General features: G+C 54.4%; 1 protein-coding gene across 8 annotated transcripts in view; it reads left to right on the top strand.

Moving 5' to 3' along the window:
• Positions 1–19,342, top strand: part of COL16A1 (collagen type XVI alpha 1 chain) — a 51,483-nt gene that overhangs the window by 14,390 nt on the left and 17,751 nt on the right. For 2 of the 8 annotated variants that reach the window (XM_016957964.3, XM_009452723.4), the window contains 26 exons: positions 543–578; positions 657–767; positions 1,126–1,161; positions 3,341–3,376; positions 3,485–3,529; positions 3,850–3,981; positions 4,764–4,799; positions 4,989–5,096; positions 5,388–5,510; positions 5,616–5,669; positions 5,871–5,912; positions 6,250–6,285; positions 6,372–6,425; positions 6,617–6,685; positions 8,552–8,596; positions 8,688–8,714; positions 9,518–9,577; positions 9,768–9,815; positions 9,934–9,987; positions 14,313–14,366; positions 14,585–14,617; positions 16,784–16,900; positions 16,987–17,028; positions 17,122–17,208; positions 17,965–18,009; positions 18,978–19,022. In XM_016957964.3, coding sequence (XP_016813453.1) covers positions 543–578; positions 657–767; positions 1,126–1,161; positions 3,341–3,376; positions 3,485–3,529; positions 3,850–3,981; positions 4,764–4,799; positions 4,989–5,096; positions 5,388–5,510; positions 5,616–5,669; positions 5,871–5,912; positions 6,250–6,285; positions 6,372–6,425; positions 6,617–6,685; positions 8,552–8,596; positions 8,688–8,714; positions 9,518–9,577; positions 9,768–9,815; positions 9,934–9,987; positions 14,313–14,366; positions 14,585–14,617; positions 16,784–16,900; positions 16,987–17,028; positions 17,122–17,208; positions 17,965–18,009; positions 18,978–19,022 — 1,575 coding nt within the window. The remainder of the gene's footprint in view (positions 1–542; positions 579–656; positions 768–1,125; positions 1,162–3,340; positions 3,377–3,484; positions 3,530–3,849; positions 3,982–4,763; positions 4,800–4,988; positions 5,097–5,387; positions 5,511–5,615; positions 5,670–5,870; positions 5,913–6,249; positions 6,286–6,371; positions 6,426–6,616; positions 6,686–8,551; positions 8,597–8,687; positions 8,715–9,517; positions 9,578–9,767; positions 9,816–9,933; positions 9,988–14,312; positions 14,367–14,584; positions 14,618–16,783; positions 16,901–16,986; positions 17,029–17,121; positions 17,209–17,964; positions 18,010–18,977; positions 19,023–19,342) is intronic. The other 6 variants (XR_010154602.1, XM_016957977.3, XM_016957971.3 and 3 more) reach the window with 5 other exon arrangements.

Genomic DNA, 19,342 nt, shown 5'->3' on the forward strand with positions numbered 1-19,342 from the left:
GAGATTATGGGCAGAGAGTCTAGGCTCTTACTGTGGTAAGGGGTCTGAACCATAGAACTCAGGGCTGGGCTAGAGTGCCACCTCCGGTCTCCATGGCAACCTCCCAGGGCTTTCCAGGAGACTCTAGGATGCCTTTTGGGCAAGCTGGGCTGGAGCCCACCCTTACTGTGAGTGAGGCTGTGTCCTAGGATTGGGTATGTTTTGGGGGTGGAGGAAAGGAGTGAGCAGGACTGGGTTAGCCCCCTCTCTCACAGACCCCCTCTTTCAGGAGCACCTGGGAGCTGTCAGACAAAAAGGTGATCGGGTATATGCAGGAACTTTCCACTGGGTTAGCTTAACCTGGCGTCATTCCCCCCGCCACGCTCCTGCTTGTTATGTGGGTTGATGAACCCTGCCTCTGGGGTGCTGGCCTTGGACCCCATGGGACCCCTAGGTGTTTGGACGGTTTGCGTGTGTGACATTGCTGTCCTCGCATATTGCCAGGGAGTTTGGGGGTGCCCCATCGTGCCCTGCCTCAGCCCACAAACCTTTTTACCCTGCAGGGAGACCCTGGCATCCAAGGCATCAAAGGAGAGAAGGTGAGGGAGCCCTGCTCTCCTGGCTGCCCTCCTCTGCCTACCTGGAAGCATTTCTGATCCTTCCTCTTCTTTCCCCAGGGGGAGCCCTGCTTGTCCTGCAGCTCGGTTGTAGGGGCCCAGCATCTTGTGTCCTCCACAGGGGCCAGTGGAGATGTGGGTTCCCCTGGCTTTGGTCTGCCTGGCCTTCCGGTGAGTGACGACTTTCTCCCAGCCCAGCCCAGTTCAGCCATCCTTGCCATACTGTTGATCTCCCTGGCTTTTCAGATCCCAAGTCTCAGGGCAGGGATCAGGAGGGAGGGGAAGAGGCAGGTGTCCCAGGCCTGTCTCCTGGTCCCTCCCTCCGTCCCTGTGCTACCCCAGGCTCCTTGCCCTGGAACTTCCTCTTAGCACCTCTAGCTTCAGTTGTCTAACTGAAGAAACTGTCCAGCTACCTGAAGGACATAATTCCTATCTTACCGTTCTGTTTCTGGTTGGACACTGGGACCCGGGGAGCCTTGGAGAGGTGGGAGTGGGGAGATGCTGAGACTCTGTCTTGGTTGTTTTTCAGGGTAGAGCTGGGGTTCCAGGGCTGAAAGGAGAGAAGGTGAGACCTGGGTTAGATGTCAGGGACACTGGAGTTTCTTGGCAGGCAGGCAGGGGAGGAGCGGTGCGGGCGGGGAATAAGGGTAATATAAACAAGAGATTCAGACGGTAAATTCACAGTGAAATTAATTTACTAGTGTTTTGCAGACTTGAGTCAAAGAATTTATTTCTGAGAGCCCTCATGTTCTGTAAGAGAATTCCTTAGTGTAGCTGTGATGATATTCTAAAACTATAAAGCACATTCAAGATTACCTTATAATATTTATAATATGTAACACTTCTTTATTGCTTAAGATGTGCCGGGCACTATTCCAAATCTTGTAAGTATATTCACTTGTTTTGTCCTCCCAGAGTTTATGGGGTATGTGCTCCATTATTCCCATTTCACAGATGAGGAAACGGAGGCACAGAAAGGCCAAGTAAATTGCCAGGTGATTGGATGCAGAGCTGGGATTGAGCCCAGGAAGCCTGGCTCCAGAGACTGTAATCTTCACTACGCCTGTGGGTCACTCAATTTCAGTGCCTGTGTTAACGTATCTATTTATGAGTGCATTGGAGACAAATGGCAGGCTTGAACTTCTAATGCAGTGTTACCCAAATGTTACCCAAATTCTGTGGGTGTATGAGTGCTCAAGTGTGAGAAACACTGAAGTATGTGTGCAGACTCAACCCTAACAGGGGAAGCCCACATGTCACATCACATGTGGGGCCTTTGCACCCCCACCCCACCTGCCGCCTCTTCCCAGCTTCCCCGTCTCAGTCATCAGCTCACAGCCAGCCCCTCAAAGCCCAGCCTTGCGGTCCTCCTCAGATCCTTCACTCCTGACGCTGCCCCCTCCCTCTAGCCCCCCAGCGAGTCCTGACAGTTCTGCCCATGATGGCTCTCTCACCCCCTCCACTTCTCTCCATGCCCACCACTGCCATGGTAATCTGCGTCCCCATGGCCTCTCTCCTGCATGGTGGAACCTCCTCTGGCCTGCCCGTGGCCACTGTAGCCCTGCGGCAGTCCGGTTTTCACCTGGTAGTTTTTCGTGTGTGTGTGTGTGTGTCTGTGTGTTGTTGTTGTTGTTTTTTTTTTGAGACTGAGTCTCACTCTGTTGCCCAGGCTGGAGTGCAGTGGCGTGATCTCTGCTCACTGCAACCTCCACCTCCCAGGTTCAAGTGATTCTCCTGCCTCAGCCTCCCAATTAGCTGGGATTACAGGCGTGCACCACCACACTCAGCTAATTTTTGTAGTTTTAGTAGAGACGGGGTTTTGCCATGTTGGCCAGGCTGGTCTCAAATTCCTGACCTCAAGCGATCTACCCTCCTTGGCCTCCCAAAATGCTGGGATTACAGGCGTGAGCCATCGTGCCCAGCCTTCACCCGGTAGTTTAATGTGGCTTTGTAGAAGAATCAGTATTTCCCTCCTTAGAGTCCCTCTGTGACTTACTTTCTAACATAGCTCCACTGTATCTCACAGGACCCCGGATGCCCCAGCCCCCATCCTTCCCAAATTCATCCGCTTCTTCCCCTTCTCTTTGGGTTTACTCTGCTTTAGCCATGCGGATCTTCTTTCCATTATGGAATATGTCCGGACTACTCCCACCCGTCAGATTTTGTACTTGTGGTTCCCACTAGAAGCATCCAGAATGTTTTTCCTCTCTACCCTCCCCCATTCTTTCATTGGATGACCTTATTCTCATTCTTCTGGTAATAATCAGGGTTAACACCTCTCTGACCACCTCCATTTACTCTGTCTCATCACCTTGTTGATTTCCTTCATAGTACTCACCACTGTTTAAAATGATGATTTAGAAAGTTCTGCGTGTGCAAGCTCAACAGGCATTGCTGTTTGTCCTGCTCACTGCTGTCTACCCAGTGCCTCAGCCCAGTGCTCCGCCTGTAAAGGTGTCCAATGAAAGGCTGTTGGAAAAATGCCTTCGTGATTTTTGTGTGCTGAGACAGGGCTGAGGGTGGGCTGGATTCCATGAGGTGAAGCTGAGGGCAGAAATAGGGCTTCTAGCCTCTGGCTGGTTACAGAGTCCCTTGGGGACCTTGGAGAAAGCCCTCTTCCTCTCTGGACATGAGAGGGTAGTCTGGACATCTGAAGGGGCTGCTTTTACAGTTTTGGGTTTGGGATTGCTCTAGCACCTGGACTCCATCCCCTCTTTAATCATGGTTTCTGTGCTTTCTCTCAGGGTAACTTCGGGGAGGCAGGGCCAGCTGGCAGTCCAGTAAGTATGTTTTGGATGGCAACAGCTTGGGAGAGGACAAGGTGGGAGGGGCTGATAGGCATGGCCCTGGCAGATGCTGGGCATTACCTGTAGCGTCTTAACATGCAGGGGACACCAGGACCAGTGGGGCCAGCAGGCATCAAAGGGGCGAAGGTGAGTCTGGGGACATTCTCTGTGCTGCAGCCTGGGTGAGCTTCCTAGATAGACACTCGTCTTGCTCGACTTCGAACCCTCTGGGGCTCCTTGCTGTCTGTCGGGCAGAGTCTGACTCCTTAGCAAGGCACGGAGACCCCTGATGACTCAGCTCCACCTTTGTTTCTTTCCTGTTCTCCCTTCATCTTTCCGAAGATAACCCCTCACCCAGCAGAGGTGCAGTGTCAGACCCAGTGACATTCCCCAGCCCTGGATTCCAAACCTGGCTCAAGTGCACTAGGGCCTGGGGGACCCCCTAACTCAATGTCCTTGCTTGGCAGGGGGAGCCCTGTGAGCCGTGCCCAGCCCTGTCCAACCTTCAGGATGGGGATGTCCGTGTGGTGGCCTTGCCTGGCCCATCCGGAGAGAAGGGGGAACCTGGGCCTCCAGGCTTTGGCTTGCCAGGAAAACAGGTGAGGTGGGATATAGGCAGGGGCCTCTGGACGGGGGATGCAGGCGGGGCTAAGGAGAGGGGAGGGGTCCCGCCTGGGTCTCTTGACTCCCTGGGCAGTTGGGGGTAGTAGGGAGGGTGTGGCGGGGTCAGAGCCTCTGTCTCCAGCAGGAGCTGCCCTCACAGGTCTCTGCCCTTTATCCTGGGACAGAGTATGGCAGAGTGGGCAGAAAGCACGCCATCCTAGGAGCAGAGAGACCTGGGTTCCAATCTTAGCTTTGCTTCTTACTAAGTCTTTGACTTGAGCAAGTCACCTTCTCTCCACCTCTGTTTCCTGCACAGAGTAAAGCCTAGTAATGGCGTGTGTGAAGTGCTTAGTGGCACACCATGGGCACTGGGGAAATGGCAGTTACCACTGTGGTTATTATCACTGTTACTGCTTTCATAGTAACGGCCAGCACTGCCACAGTGGACACTATGTGCCAGACACTGCTGCACACGACATATTAGCTTGTCTAACCTCACAGGATCCCTACAGGGCAGAAGCCTATACTATTTTTATCATCCCCATTTGACAGCTGAAGAAACTGAGGTACGGAGATAGATGAGCTAATTTGCTCATGTCACCCAGGCAAAGAGTCTGGCACAAATCTTTGCTCTGCACCTGGGCAAGATTGCTTCACTAGCACGAAAGCAGAGATTTTGTTTGTTTGTTTACTGTTGTATGCCCCAGCCTGATGTGGTGCCGGGCACTTTGGGGTGGCTGGTATGAGTGAGCGGGTGCTGGAAATGCTTTCTCTTCAGGGCAAGGCTGGAGAGCGTGGACTGAAGGGGCAGAAGGTGAGAGGGCCTCCGTGGGCACGGGGGTGGGCATGGCATCCTCTCAGATCCCCTCCTTGCCTCCTTTTCCTCCCTCCCTAGCCCCCAACCCTCAGCCCCAGCAAAGGACTGTGAGTGCCTGCGAGTCCCAGGGGGCAACCTGCCCCCGGCTGGGCCATCCTTGCTTTCCTTGAACCCCACTCCTTACAGGGTGATGCTGGGAATCCTGGAGACCCTGGAACGCCGGGCACCACAGGGCGGCCAGGACTGTCAGGAGAGCCTGGAGTTCGGGGCCCCGCGGGGCCAAAAGGAGAAAAGGTTAGTCAGGCGGGGTGGTTGGGGTCGGGGAGTTTGTTGCATAAAAAAAATCAGGTGTCGCACCAGTGAGGGAAGGACTGCAGGGCCAGCTGGGGCCTTAACGGCTGTCAGAGTCACTGAGCGGAGGCTCCTCGGGGCTTCTCCTCTGCTAGGAGTGTCAGGGGCCTGTTTTGATTTCCCAGGCTGACGTGGGAGCATTCAAGGGGCAGAGTGTTCAGAGGGGTGCAGGGTGTCCTGGCCTGGGTGCCAGCCCCAGCTCATGGGCTCCTGGCTGTACCCATCTCTGACCAGGGTGATGGCTGCACTGCCTGCCCCAGCCTGCAGGGGACAGTGACCGACATGGCAGGACGGCCTGGGCAGCCCGGCCCCAAAGGAGAGCAGGGCCCCGAAGGCGTGGGCCGACCTGGTAAACCCGTGAGTTGCCTGCCCTCCGGCCCTTCCCTGCCTGGGCTTTGCCTCCTCTCCCTCCTGTCCCCCTTTCTCCTGTGGGGACTCCATGGGCCACCTTATGCCTTTTAGGGCCAACCCGGTCTACCAGGAGTTCAAGGGCCCCCAGGACTGAAGGGCGTGCAGGTATGTGTGAGTCTTGGGGCCCTGGGCTGTAGCTACGTGAGGGCAGGGGTGGCATAGGGAGATCCATGGGGGCAGTGGGCCTGGAGTGGGAAATGGAGGCAGGGTGCAGGGCAGGGAGAAGCTGGAGGAGAAGGGGCTGGGGAGAAGGGGAAAGGGTGACTGGAGAACCTCGAGCCAGGGACTGTCCTTCTGCCTCTTCAGGGAGAGCCAGGGCCTCCAGGAAGGGGAGTCCAGGGACCCCAGGTGAGTCTCTAGCCCTGCCTTTGCCTGTCCTCTCAACACTTCCATTAGCCAGCTACCTACTTCCATCCACTCCCAAACTTCAGGGCTCTGCCTGCCCCCAGATGCACAGGACTTAGTTCTGGGACCAGGGATCAGGCCGCAGCCCTGGCCTGCTGTTGCTTCTGTCAGGGACTTGCCTTTGACCCCAGCCTCTCTGACCCTCAGGGTCTCCTTGGGGAGCTCTTCTGAATTTGGGCTGGCAGATACCCCACCCAGACCAGGTCTGCCGGTGCGGCAGGGCCAGTGGGTCAGGTTGGCTGTGGCTGCTGTGCCCTAGTCTGCCCTTTCTGACTTGCAGGGGGAGCCTGGAGCCCCGGGTTTGCCTGGCATTCAGGTACGTCTGCCTGAGTCCTGAAGGAGGATAGCAGGGGAGGGGGCCATTCTAGGATATGGGTTAACTAACTGTGCTTCCATCTGCAGGGACTTCCGGGACCTCGGGGACCACCTGGCCCCACTGGAGAGAAGGGTGCCCAGGTGAGCCTCTGCCTCCATGGGTATTGGGCCTGCAGTATTCCAGAGTGTCCCAGAAGCAGGCACAGGGGACATGGGGGCCAAGTGATGCCTATCAGAGGGCTGCCTAAGACCTGTTGAGATGTGTCTTACCTGCTGGGTTGTAGCTGGCTTCCAATTCTGCCCCTGAGACCTTTGTACCTTCTCTTACACAGGGATCTCCAGGGGTGAAAGGAGCCACCGGACCCGTGGGACCTCCTGGGGCCAGTGTCTCTGGGCCTCCGGTAAGTCTTCTCTGTGCTCCATGCTGGTGGTGTTGCTGGAACCAAGGATGTTTCTGCTGGGAAGAGGGCACAGGGCTGACCCTGCCCATCCCAGCAGCACAGGGGATGGGAGGAGAGAGGCCTCAGTCCAGCCTCAGACAAGGAAGACCTCACTCTTTTAGGGGAATGCTTGAATAATACAATAATGATCACCACCATTTTTTGAGCAGTGATCATGCTGAGGCCCTGTGCTAAGCTCTAAACACAGAAATTCATGTCATCCTCACATCAGCCCTGTAAGGGAACTCACTTCATAGATCAGGAAGTGGAAGGCCAGAGGGTGAGGAGGCAGAGCCAGGGACTTCAACCTAGGCCTGTCTGACTCAAACCAAAGCCCATCCCCAGTCATTAGGGACATGTGAACCGGTGCTGCCCAGTACAACTGTCTATGAGGATGGAAACGCTGTGTTCTGCACAACCACAGGTGGCTGTTGAGTGCATCTGAAATGTGGCTAGTGTGACTGAGGAACTCAATTTTAAGTGACATTTAATTTTAATTAATTTAAATTTAAATAGCCCCATGTGGCTACGGACTACTGTATCAGACGGCACAGATCCAGACCAGCAACTACCTCCAGTATAATTGGAAAGACCTTCCCTTTGTACTATTCACCCAGTGGCTCCCACGTTTTAAAAGACATGTCTATTGAACAAATTGCACGGATTAAGTAATCATAAGTGCATTTTCTCATTTTTAATCATCAAAGACCTGTATAGTCGTCAGCTTCTACTCCACATGAACCCGCTAGAATTTTACCAGATAATCTAATTGCAGCCAAAATCAAAGGCATGCTACCTTTCAGCCAGTCTGTTCCATGCCAGGCGGTGGGCAAATGCGTAATTTGTCTTGGGCTTTTGGCAATGTTAAAAATAGCCCAGTGAACTGTATCCTCTTCTATCTTTGCGGATCCCTGGAGAAATTCTAGTTCCAGTTTGGGATTCACTGATAGGAGAGTGCACCAACGTCCAAAGCAGGCAGGGACTCGCCCAAGCCCACACAGCCGGTCTCTATTGTCCCTCAGAGCTGGACAGCCAGGGTTCCTGCCTGTCCCAGGGAGCCCCAGGCAAAAGGAGAGATGTGGGCCAGGTCCTCAGGGAGCTTCAAGTCCCACGCGTGAAGGTGGCGGAGCCCACATGAAGGAACTATGAGCACAGAGCTATGAGCCTCTGCGCGGCCAGGCTGGCTTCTCCTGGCCTGAGCAGACTCCATGCCGTTGCCCAAGCTGCTTTCCTTTTCAGGAGAACGTTCCAGACCTCTCCTCATGCTGAATTCCATCCAGCAGGCTTCCCTTCCTCAGCCCCACACTCGCTAGGGGCGTGACCCTAGGCAAGCGACAGCTTCTCAAAGTCTCCAATTTCTTGGAGGGGCTGAAATCCCTTTCTCCCAGTTAGGTCAACAGATGTAACTTTTGTGATAGGGAGAAAGTGTATCAAGCACTAAAGGGAGAGAGGAGAGAGCAGAGACTTCAGGCTACACATGCCTGGCTGCAGCTGGCTGTTGGGTCTATCATGAAGTTTCTTCAGGGCTCAGTTTCCACACCTGAAAACCAGAACAATACCGTCCTGCCGGGCTGGGAGAGCGGATTCCATTCAGTGTTCCCCGACGGGTACTTGGCCCAGTGGCTGGCACTCAGACGTGCTCAGGAAATGCCAGTCTTCTTCCTTGTCCGGCATCTCAGTCTCCTCCTCTGGAACGTGGGCCCTCGGCCCTGGGCTCCAGGGGAACCTGGCGCTGCTTCTGTTTGTCCTACAGCCCTTTTCTGCAGCAGGCCAGATGGCTGGCCGCTGCCCAGTCTCACCCTCTGACTCTGGGCTCTCTCCCTTCAGGGCCGTGATGGGCAGCAAGGACAGACGGGACTCAGAGGGACACCAGTGAGTACAGTGTCTTGGGGCAGCAGGAAGCCATGGCCGGCCCTGCCTCGGCACCCCTATCTGCTCACCTTCCTGTGTTTCTTCCCTGCAGGGTGAAAAAGGACCACGAGGAGAGAAGGTGAGTTCCAAGGGCCTGTGACCCATATTCTAGGGGATTAGCAGCCCCTCCAGCCTTCCCACCCGTGACCCATACTCTGGGGGATTAGCAGCCCCTCCAGCCTTCCCACCATGAACCAGGGGAGCCTGTGCACATGAAGCTGCCTTGGACTGGAGGATGGGGGTGGAGGAGGCATCCTGGGCTCCTTGCTACCCCCAGCTTTCTGGTTTCAGGGGCTCCACATATCCCCAGCTTCACCTGGTTGCTGGCCTGGGACTCAACCAGGATTATAGGAGACTGGAAAACTCCAAGGCCCCCTTAGGAGGGCAGCTGCATTTTCAAATGGGGGCTGAGTCAGAGGATGGGGCAGGAAGTGAGCTGGAAAGGACTAGTGGTGAGAGGGCAGAGAGGTGAGGGGCTCCCGAGCGAAGGGCATGGAAGCCAGGCTGGGCCCAGAGGAGCGGGGCTGCAGTTGTACTGAAAGCAAGATTACCTGCGTGGCAGCAGAGAAGGTTATAACTGACGACTGTGACAGCAGGACCATCGTTTGCTGAATAATCACCATGCGACAGGACCCCTGCATACACGAATCCATTTTGTCCTCCTGAGACTCCATGCACTTGGAATTATTGTTCCCATTTTACAGGCGAGGAGGCTGAGGTGCAGAGAGTTTGAACAGGTTGCCTAAGGGCACATTAGAAGAGGCAGATCCTGGATTGAAACCCTGGCCTCTCCATCTCTAGAGCCCCCGTGCCTCTCGGATGTCCATTTCAAGAGAGCCCTTCGTCTTCATCCATGTCTCACAAAGGCTCTTGTATTTTCAGGGTGAGCCAGGGGAGTGCTCCTGCCCCTCTCGAGGAGACCTCATCTTCTCTGGCATGCCGGTAAGTGGCGCTGTGAGAGCCTTCCCCCAACTGGGGGAGAGGACCAGCTTCAGCCTCATCTGGTGCCCAGTGTGCAAAGGCCCCGCAGGGCCACGCACCCCAGCCAGCCGCCTCCCCACGCAGCCCCGCGCTTGGTGTAGACGTTGCCTATAACCTCTCCCCTTCTTTTGCGACCCCCACTCCCACCCAGGGTGCTCCGGGACTTTGGATGGGCAGCTCCTGGCAGCCGGGCCCGCAGGTGTGTCGCTTGTCTCCTCTTGTCCGCCAGCGCCCCGCGGCTTGTCCACCCTAAACAGCTGCTCTCGGCCATGGGGCAGAGCTCTCTGCTGGCTCTGACTCTTTTCTCTTTCCCTCAGGGTCCACCAGGTATTCCCGGACCACCAGGCCCCCCTGGAGTACCTGGGCTGCAGGTAAAGGGGGAGAAGAGGATGAGGAGCTTGGGTGGCAGAGCTCATGGGTCAGGATGGCTGCTCCCGGCTGGACCCCAAGGATGCTGCTCCCCCACCCCAAAAACACAGACATGCCATTTCTCACTCCTCTGTTTACCTGCCTCCCAGGGTGGCAAGGAGGGCCCACTGAGCCTCTAGGCCAGGCTCTGCACTCCCAGCACTGTTTCAAGCAATGCACTGTTGCATCAGCTGTCAGGAACCCACAATCTGGGTCAGATAAAAATCCCTTACCCTGGTACAGAGCCCGGCCCACTGTTTTGGAGTAGCATTCAACACTCATTCATGCAACATGTGTTTTTGCACATTTGCTATTTTCTGGCACTGCTTTAACTGCTGTGAATACAGTAGTGGCTAAAAATAAAAGTCCCTGCCCTCTTGGAGCTTATATTCTAGTAAGAGAGACAGACAATAAGCAAGATAAATAAATAAAATATAGTGTGTTAGAAAGTGATACATACTAAGGAGAATGGTAAAGCAGGGAGTGAGTATAGAAAATGGAGTGAGGGCAGGAGAAGTATTTGCAAAATGTACTGAAAAGAAGGTGATGTTTGAATCAAAACTTAAAAGAGATGAGAAGCTGTGAGGGATAGCCTTTGTGGCAGAGAAAACAGCCGGTGCAAAGGCCCAGAGGTGGGATGTGTTTGGGGAATCGCAAGGAAGCCAGAGATAGTGAGGGAAGAGCATTAGGAGCCAAGATCTGTGTGACACTGTGAATAAAGGGTACATTCCAGAGGCAGGCAGCCTGAACTTGAATCCTGGCTCTGCCATGTGCTAGCTGTGTGACGGTAGGCAAGTTCCTTAACCTCTCTGTGTCTCACTGCCCTCTTCTGCTAAGTGCGCCTAACTCATAGGGCTTTTGTGAGTATTAAACAAGTTAATGCATGTGAAGGGTATAGAATTGTACCCATGACTATTATATATTATTTATGTGACAAATGCTTAGAAGGCATTAGCTATCATTATTATGATGATGAGTACTATTATTATTTTACGTCCATTCTTTTATTCATTTGAGCCTTACATAAAAGCCCCAAAAGGAAGGCAGTATTATTATTCCTAAGTCACAGCTGGACAAGCTGAGGCTCTGAGAGATGGAGTATCTTGTCTAAGGCCGCCCGACTAGGAATTGACAATGCTAGACTGGGGCTTCCTCATGCAAAGCACTTTTTACCTTCTTCTGATGCCTTTCAGGACAGTTCCCAGTGGTTTGCCTAGCAAGCCACATTTTCCAGAGGTTCTAGGTGGCATAGACACCACTGTCCGTGTGTCTGGCTCCCAGCTCCTAAGAGAGTGATTCTCACCTGAAGAAGCAGGGCAGCATCCCATGGAAGCTTTTTACAAGCTACTCCTCCTTGCCCCAATGATTTGATAGATTTCGTATCTTCCCTCCCCACCCCCGCCACCCTGGCACACCTCCCCTGCCACCGTGGGCTGGGAGTCTGCTCTAGTGAGCCACTGTTGCTGATGGGAGTCTCTGCCAGGATCCCAATTCTCTCTACCCTATTGGAAGTGCTGAACTAGAGCCCACGCCACATATTTGCAGCCACACATTTGCCGAGTGTCTGGGGCTTTTGGGGCTTCCTGCCACACTGCCAGGAAACAGGAATCTGTCTGCAGAGGGCTTGCAGTTTGCTTGGGGAAGCGTAAGAGTCATTTCAAAGTGACCCATTAATAAGCGAGAGCTGATGTAGTGTAAACCCTGCCAAGACATGCTGGGGAATGAGGCAGAAAAGAGTGACTGCTGAGTCTGGTCCCAGGCACCAGAGTCCTTACCTAGTGCCAGTGCTTGAGACCAAGCCGAGGCTGCTGCTCACAGGTACCTGCCCCATGCCAGGTGGGATGCAGGAGGGCCAAGCAGCTCCTTTATTCAGGTATAGAAACAGGCTCAGGGATGTACAGCACTTACTCATCCAAGGCTGTATTGTCCCAGTGCTTAGTTATCTCATTTCATCTCAGTCCATTCCACAGAGGAGGAAGCTGAGGCACTGAGGTTAAGAAAGATGCCTGAGGCAACTAGTAGGTCATTGAGCCCAGCTTTCAATTCTGGCTGCACTTTGCTTCCGCAGTAGGACAACAGGTAGAACATTTAGTTCTGAGAGGTCAGGAAAACAATTACAAAGTATCAGGCTTGAACTAACACACTGGCCCTGGAGAGGGGAGCAAGGGATGAATAATGATTTAAGGCATAATAATTAACATGTTCGGGCCAGGCATGGTGGCTCACGCCTGTAATCCCAGCACTTTGGGAGGCCAAGGTCGGCAGATCACTTGAGGTCAGGAGTTCGAGACCAGCCTGGCCAGCATGGCGAAACCCCGTCTCTACTAAAAATACAAAAAGAATTAACCGGGTTTTGTGGTGCATGCCTGTAATCCCAGCTACTCAGGAGGCTGAGGCAGGAGAATCGCTTGAACCCAGGAAGCGGAGGTTTCAATGAGCTGAGATTGCACCACTGCACTCCAGCCTGGGCGACAGAGTGATACATCTCAAAAAAAAAAATAATAATAAATAAAAAATAATAATTGACATGTTCAAGGCATTTTCCCTGTGCCAGGCACTGCTCTAAGCCCTGATGGTACACAGAGGTGCCAGGGGGCCGGATGGTGGCTGGCTCCGGGTCTGACCCAGGCCTGGTAGAGCCTGCCTGGAAATTGCTCGGGGGCTGGTGATATGTTCCATTGCTGGGAGCTGGGACTTGAAGGAAGGCCAGATCTCAGAGTGCACCACGGAAATCCTGTGCAGGGAGGAGCAGGCTGAGCAGCGGTGCATTCACTCAACACGTACTTAATGCACATCTCCTCCATGTTGGGTGCTGGGGATTCAAAATGGAACATACTCCCTGCCTCCATGGAGTATTTAATATGCAAATGTGCCTCACGAATCTGCAAGGGGAACATTGTCTGGGTGGCATGGATTTAATGTAAACATCGTTGCAGCCATTGTCTCCTTGAAGCCTCACCATAAACTATCCCTGTTTTATAGATAAGGCAACTGAGGCATAGAATTTTTTTCCCCCAAATAAATTGCCAAAAGTTATACAGGTAGTCAGAATTTTGCATCTAGATGAATCTGACTGGCAAGCACCCACCCTTGCTGTGTACATGAATGTTCTGGGGATGTCTGTTGAGGAATGATGCTAGAATTGTGGTTAAGAGAGGGGTTAGAAGCCAGTGATCCTTGCTCTGGACCTCAGCTCTGTGCCTTGCTCAACTTGTGACCTTTGGCAAGTTACTTACTCCTCTGGGTTCTTTTTTTTTTTTTTTTTTTTTTTTTTTTTTTTTGAGACGGAGTCTCCCTCTGTTGCCTAAAGTGTAGTGGCGTGATCTTGGCTCACTGCAACCTCCATCTCCCAGGTTCAAGTGATTCTCCTGTCTCAGCCTCCCGTGTATCTGGGACCACAGGCACACACCACCATGCCCTGCTAACTTTTGTGTTTTTAGAAGAGACGGGGTTTCGCCTTGTTGGCCAGGCTGGTCTCGAATTCCCGGCCTCAGGTGATCCGCCCACCTCGGCCTCCCAAAGTGCTACGATTGCAGGTGCGAGTGACCTTGCCCAGCCTCCTCTGGGTTCTTTGTGCTATTTTTAAGATGGAGATAACAGCACCTAGTTCAACAAGATAACTGTGATGATTAAACGAGAAAATAGGCTGGGTGTGGTGGTTCACGCCTATAATTTCAACATTTTGAGAGGCTGAGCGGGGAGGATCACTTAAGCCCAGAAGTTTGAGACCAGCCTACCAGTGAGACCTGGTCTCTATAATAAACACAAAAGAATTAGCCAGGCATGGTGGTGAGCGCCTCTAGTCCCAGCTACTCAGGAGGCTGAGGTGGGAGAATCGCTTGAGCTGAGTTTGAGGCTACAGTGAGCTATAATTATGCCATTGCACTCCAGCCTGGGTGACAGAGTGAGACCCCGTCTCTAAAAAGAAAAAAAGAAAAAAGAAAAGGAAAGGAAAAAGAAAGAGAGAAAATATAGAAAAACGACTTAGAACAGAAATAAACAGTAGTTCCATGGAAGACCCTCTGCTCAATTTCTGACCTTCCTCTGATGTGGGGGGAAAACACTTGCTGTTGGACGGTTTGGGGGGTCGCTCTTCTGGGCCTCCCTGGCTTTCCCTATAAGGGTCGAGAGGCTTTTGAGCTAAGAATAGATGTCAGCCTTGTGCCAGCCAGGGCTCTCAGCTCTGCAGGACAAGGGGAAGAGGAGGCGGGGATGATGAGAAGGAAACAGGCTGACCAGCAGGCTAGAGAGATGGAGCCCACTCACTCGTGTCTCTTCTTGGCTACAGGGAGTGCCTGGAAACAACGGTTTGCCAGGACAGCCTGGGCTCACTGCGGAACTGGTGGGTACTGGCCAGGACTCCCTGTCCATGCCCCTTCCCTGCCCTTCCCAGGGCTGCTCAGGCTATGAAGCTGGCCCGGTAGCTGCAGTGGGGGTCCCTCTTCTCTCCCACTTCTGAGGCTGGAAGGTGCATGACGTGTCCCAAGGCTCTCCCTGATCCCATAAGTCTCCATGTTCCTTCCCCTCACCTGCTTGAGCCCACACATCTGTCTCTTGCAGGGATCCTTACCAATTGAACAGCACCTCCTTAAGGTAAGAGGGTACCCAGGAGGGAAGTGTGAGCTGGCGGGGGTGTCTCCTAAGGGGATTCTCTTAGTAAGTGCTCAGCTGTGTGGCACCTCGCAGAGAGAGCAGCAGTTTGCAGGGAATACGCGTTCCAAGCATCTGTCTAAGAGGGCCTAGCTGATGCCTGGCTTGTAACAGGCCCCCAGGCAACATTTGCTGAATGAGTGCTTAAAGGAATCCTGTGAAGGTGCCCACATGGCAGATGCTGTCGGCAGAACCCAGCCCTGAAGCCTGCCCGCAGCAGCTGGCAATGAGACCCCGTAGCACCCGGGTCACACTGCGGCAGAGCCCAGCAGCTTCCAAAGCAAAGCAGAGGGGGTGAAAGTGCAGTGGTGGGGGGCTGTGAGATTGGGTGTGGCCTGGAAGAAAGCTTCAGCTGTTCTCTAGTCAATCCAGAAAGAATCCAGGGAGGAGATGGATTTGAGAAGCACTTCTGGTAGTCCAAGAAAGGGGACTTCGGACCTGGTCAGAGGGTCGGCCTGTGTCAGGGCCTGTACACAGCCTTAATGCTCTACCAGAGGGCTGTGGCCTGGGCCGGCTTCCCAAACTGAGCAGAAGTTCCTATTGGAATCAAGGGTCACATAGCCCATCTTTGCTTAGTCACCTCTAGAAACAAGAGCACAGTAATTCCCCAGGTTGCCTTCAGGTTTTTGAAGGAGGCCCTTATGTTCCTGGACTTTCTCTCCTCTAGCCCAGCATCCTCAGGGGTCTTTCCCATGTGTTGGCCTCCAGAGCCCCCCCTCATCCTGGCCACCCTCTTCTGACACTGGCTAATTAGTGCCCTGGACATCCCGTGACCCCGATGGGCCTTGGTCAGGGCAGAGCATGGGGGCTGTCTACCCCTTCCCTGCTCTGAACGGCAGATTTCTCCAGAAGCAGCCAGAGGAGGTCGGGGTAACCTCTTGGCATCAGTTACATGTTGGATCACAGTGAGGTTGTGGCAACGAAACCCCCAGCTCTTCTCCCCTCTGCTTCTGTCAATGACTGGACAGTGATCGTGTGACTCCAAATCCAGGATTTGACATTTCTCCTGTAACATTTCATCTGTTGGCTTCTTCATCAAGTGCTCTTCAGAGGATTCCAAATAGAAACTGCGCATAGTGTGGAGAAGGGGTCAGATGGCACCCCGGGGCATGCTGACCCGGAGCCCCAGCCACCACCTGCACCCATAGTCCAGGAAGCCTGGGGAGAGAGCACTGGCTGTGGCCTAGGACAGGCCCACGCCAATCCAGGCTCCCACTTTCCTTAGACAAGTCACGCCGCCTCTCTTGAGTGGGCTTTCCCATCTCCACAATGCTTATAAGATTCCCTGTCTCACTGAGCCGTCAAGATGGCATGTGATAATGTGCAGGGCTTATTATGTACAATGCCCAGCGTCATGGGTGCTGAGTAAATGCCAGTCGTTATTACTGGGCTTGGTGGTGAGCAGTGAAAGTGAGCAGGGGCTCCTGCCTGGGCGTCTGTGGACACGACACTGGCCACAAACAGGCTCCGGGCTCCTGAGTCCTCAGAAATTGCAGGCTGGTTTTCACTAGTGGGTTTGATTTTTCTGAGAAAAGGACCCATAGCTTCCATCAAACTCTCAGAGGGGTCTGTGACCCAAAGAAGGTTAAAGCCCTTCCTGTGGGGAAGACAATTCTGGTGGTGTGATCCGAGCCAGGAGCCCGTGAGCAATCTGAGATCTGTCCCAGGGGCTCCTGGGAAGGGCCTGGCTCCTCCTGCAGCTGTTCCTTTGCTCCCTTGGGCAGAGAAGCTGGCGTTCGGAGCCAGCCTTTCCAGCCTCGCTCCTCGTGGCTTGTCCTCGCAGTGGGTGCAGGTTGCAGGAACAGCCGGGACAGATGGTCCCTCTGCGGGCCCCTCGCCTCCACCCACACGCCTGTCTGGAAAGTGGCTTTGGCTTAGCTGTACCAGAGCTTCTTCCTGGAGGAAACTCAAAGCCAATTGTTGGGAGTGGGTCCCCCGAGGATGGAGCAAAGCTGCCGCAGGGATGCGGCTGGGGAGGGAGGGAGTGTGGGAGGAGGGAAGACGGCAGGGCAGGGAGCCCTGGCTCTGGGTTCTCACTGGGGCTCCCCAGTTGGCCCATCCTGCCCATCTCTGACCCAGGCCCCACTCCTCTCCCCACTCCCTGATCAGAGTATCTGCGGGGACTGTGTCCAGGGGCAGAGGGCCCACCCAGGGTACCTCGTGGAGAAGGGAGAGAAGGGAGACCAGGGCATCCCTGGTGTGCCAGGCCTCGACAACTGCGCCCAGGTAAGGGACTGGGCTTGGGGCTGCCCTATGCAGGAGGGCTCCCTGGCTGCCTCATCAGACAATGTGCCTCTCATTGTCCCTTGCAGTGCTTTTTGTCACTGGAGCGCCCAAGAGCCGAGGAGGCCCGGGTGAGTGCCTCGCCTTATCTCCCCCGACCATGCCCCATGCCCCACAGGGACAGGCCCTGACTGCTCACTATCACCGTCTCCATCCTTCTCCAGGGTGACAACAGTGAGGGAGATCCCGGCTGTGTTGGGAGCCCAGGCCTACCTGGTCCTCCGGGATTGCCAGGCCAGAGAGGAGAAGAGGTAAGACCAGGGATGAGGATTCATCCTCAAGGGAGCTGGGGCCCTGTCTGCCTTTGAGACCTCTTGGGGGCCTCCGAGGCCTCACCTGACATCAGCCCTTTACCACTCTGGGCTCATCTGCTCTCCTGGCACGTGGCTTCTCTGGGATACACAGGACGCAGGGTAGGACACACTCTTTCTCCCCAGTGCCCAGCTGCGTCCTCTGCCTGCAACGCTCTTCTCCAGGGCTTATTCCTGCACTCCTTCAGCTCGGCTCAAATGTCTCCTTCTCAGAGAGACCTCCCCTGACCACCCTCTTTAAAATTGAACTCCACACCAACCCCAGAGCCTCCAGTCCCCTTGGCCTGCATCATACTCATCACCATCCAACATCCTGCCTATTTACTTCATTCAGGAACATTCTACAGGTGTCAGCTCAACACCAACTATGTGCCAGCTCCTGTTCTATTTGTTAGTGTCTGTCTCTCCCCTAGAATGTAACTGCTTTGAGGCAGGGGTTTTTATTTATTTTGTTTATGCTGTGATCCTAGCCCCTGGACTAATGCCTGGTATGTAATAGTTGCTTGTTAAATGTTTGTAGGATGACCGAATGAGCCAAATGAAAGATTGTTCGAACATCAGCTAAGTGGTCCTGCTTGGACAGCAGCCACCCTCTGTTGACCTTGGCCCTGGCAAGCTGGGAGGAAGGCTGCTGGAATCCCAGGGGCTCTATGGGGCCTGGGCCTCTTCATCCATTTCCCTTGGCTTCCTTTGCAGGGTCCGCCTGGCATGAGGGGCTCCCCGGGTCCTCCAGGCCCTATCGTAAGTATCAGTGGTGCCCTGGCCTGCTTGAGAAGCTCTCAAAGGGGTCATTACACTCAGACACCATCCCGCGGCCTTGTCCCCAAAAGGCTGGGCAAGGCAGGAGAAGGGAACTTCCACTGCCCTCCCCATCCCTCTGCAGAGCATCTGCAGGGACTGTGCTCTCCTACCACCGAATGCCCTGGAACCGCCCTGCTCTGCCTACTGCCTGCGGTCCTGCTTAGGGGAGGTCCTCAGAGGCACATCTTTGCTTCCCTGTCCCCACCCTCTGCTGCGCTTTCCACAGTGGCCCCAGGCCGCCCTCGGCAGGGGGCCTAGGCTTCAGGCTCACAGCCTCCCAACCAGGGAAGCATGCGGCATGCTGGCCAGACCTCTCCATGCCCCTGTGACTCCAGTCCCCACAAGGGCTCGGGGCTAAGATGGAGCTGTCCTCCATTGCTCTGTAGGGCCATCTGTAGGGTAAATCTACAAAAACCAGACCAGGGTATCTACTCTGGAGTCCTCTGTGATGTTGACATGGCAGGAAAATAGAAGTGACTAGGAAAGATTGAAAGAACTGAAAATGCTTTCTCTGGAGAAGAAAATGGCTGGTGGGAGCTGTCTTAGAGCCAGGGAGCCCCCCACTCGGGGGACAGGTGGAGGTCGGGTGGCAGGCATGGTGGGCAAGGCTGAAAGAAATGGGCTTCTGCTGCAACCGGGTCTTCAGTTAGACTCCGGAAGACTCAGGAAGCCCTCTGACTCTGGAGCCATTCCGCATCTCCGTCAACGGAGGAGCCATTCTTCCCGGAGCCAAGGGGAGGAACAGTTGTCTTTTGAGCCAAGACTTTCAAGGAGTCTCTTTTCCACCTGCCTTGAAAATACTCCCATGACCTCCTCTCCCCATGACCCCCAAGCCCCAGACTGTGCCCTCCAGGCTGTCCCAGGGTTACTGTGCCTGTGAGATGTGACCTGCCTGTTTCTCCCACCAGGGCCCCCCAGGTTTTCCTGGTGCTGTTGGCTCCCCCGGATTGCCTGTAAGAACCTAGCGCTGCTCGACCTCCCCTCCCCCCCGTCAGCCAGGTCTCTGTGGCTTTTGCTTGTCTCCCTCCTGTCGTGCCTTCACCTCCGTCCTCCGTGTTTGTTGTCCCCCTTCAGGCACGGTAGCTAACGACACGGGTTCTCTGAGGTCCCGGCAGCTTGGACATCCTCCCAGTCTCTGACTCCTTTCCGTTTTCTCCTCTCCCTCCTCTCCTGCGTTCTTTCTCTCCTCTTCTCTCTCTTTACCCCGTTCTGTCTTCCTTCTCCATTTCTCGCACCATCTTGCAGCACTCCCCCAAGTCCTCCTGAGCTCGTG

This window comes from Pan troglodytes, chromosome 1, assembly GCF_028858775.2.
Source record: "Pan troglodytes isolate AG18354 chromosome 1, NHGRI_mPanTro3-v2.0_pri, whole genome shotgun sequence".
NCBI classification, from domain to species: domain Eukaryota; kingdom Metazoa; phylum Chordata; class Mammalia; order Primates; family Hominidae; genus Pan; species Pan troglodytes.